The sequence below is a fragment of the Corapipo altera genome, unplaced genomic scaffold (assembly GCF_003945725.1).
Source record: "Corapipo altera isolate COAL_440 unplaced genomic scaffold, ASM394572v1 55850, whole genome shotgun sequence".
Taxonomy (NCBI): Eukaryota; Metazoa; Chordata; class Aves; order Passeriformes; family Pipridae; genus Corapipo; species Corapipo altera.
This window is the reverse complement of record NW_020891407.1, coordinates 1-708: the sequence shown is the minus strand read 5'-3', so window position 1 is coordinate 708 and position 708 is coordinate 1. Positions and strand designations below refer to the sequence as shown.

General features: G+C 73.0%; 1 protein-coding gene across 1 annotated transcript; it reads right to left on the bottom strand.

Annotated features, from left to right (window-relative positions):
* Positions 1-11: 11 nt before the first annotated feature.
* LOC113942553 (basement membrane-specific heparan sulfate proteoglycan core protein-like) lies at positions 12-622 on the bottom strand (the record flags this gene model as incomplete). The annotated part of the gene is made up of 4 exons (XM_027633661.1): positions 12-98; positions 180-320; positions 394-482; positions 573-622. Coding segments are annotated over 4 exons (367 nt in total), but the record flags the coding sequence as incomplete, so codon positions are not given.
* Between the last annotated feature and the right edge of the window lie 86 nt (positions 623-708).

Here is a 708-nt window from a genome sequence, read left to right as displayed (position 1 = left end):
CCCGGCTGGACCCCGAAGCCGCTGCCCACGCGGGTGCTGCGCTGCCTGTTCACCAGGGCGAACCCCTGGGCATCCCCCGGGGCGAAGGGCGTCCGGACCTGTGGGACTGGGGGATCAGTGGGGCCCGGGACGCCCGGGGGGCACCCAGGGGGCACCCTGTGGGTGCGGGGGACACTCACGGTGCCGCGGGCGAGGGCGGTGCTGGCGCAGTGCTGCACGATGCCCATGCAGAAGCAGGGCAGGCACCCGGCCGGCTCGGCCCCGCTCAGGTGGAAGTGATGGGCACGGCAGGTGGCACAGTGGGGACCCTCCACGTTGGCCTGGGGGGGGACATGGGGTGGTGACGTGGCCCTGTCGCTCCTCCTCGGGGCAGGGGGGGCACACAGGGCTCACCTTGCAGCGGCACTGCCCGTCGGCGTCGCAGCCCTCGCCGGTGCTGCCGCGCGGGTCACACTGGCACTGCCCCCCGGGGACGCCGGGCACTGGAGGGGGGGACACACACACAGTCAGACACAACCCCCCCTCAGTGCCACCACGGGGACACCGCTTCGCCCCCTCCCTGTGACGCTCACCTTGGCACGGCTGTCCCCGCGGAGGGTCCCCCACGTATCCGGGCAAGCACCTATGGGGGGACACCCCAAAAAAAAGGCAGTGAGGGGGGGTCCACCCCAAAACGACCCCGCAGCCCGCCCTGGTGTCCCCTGTCAC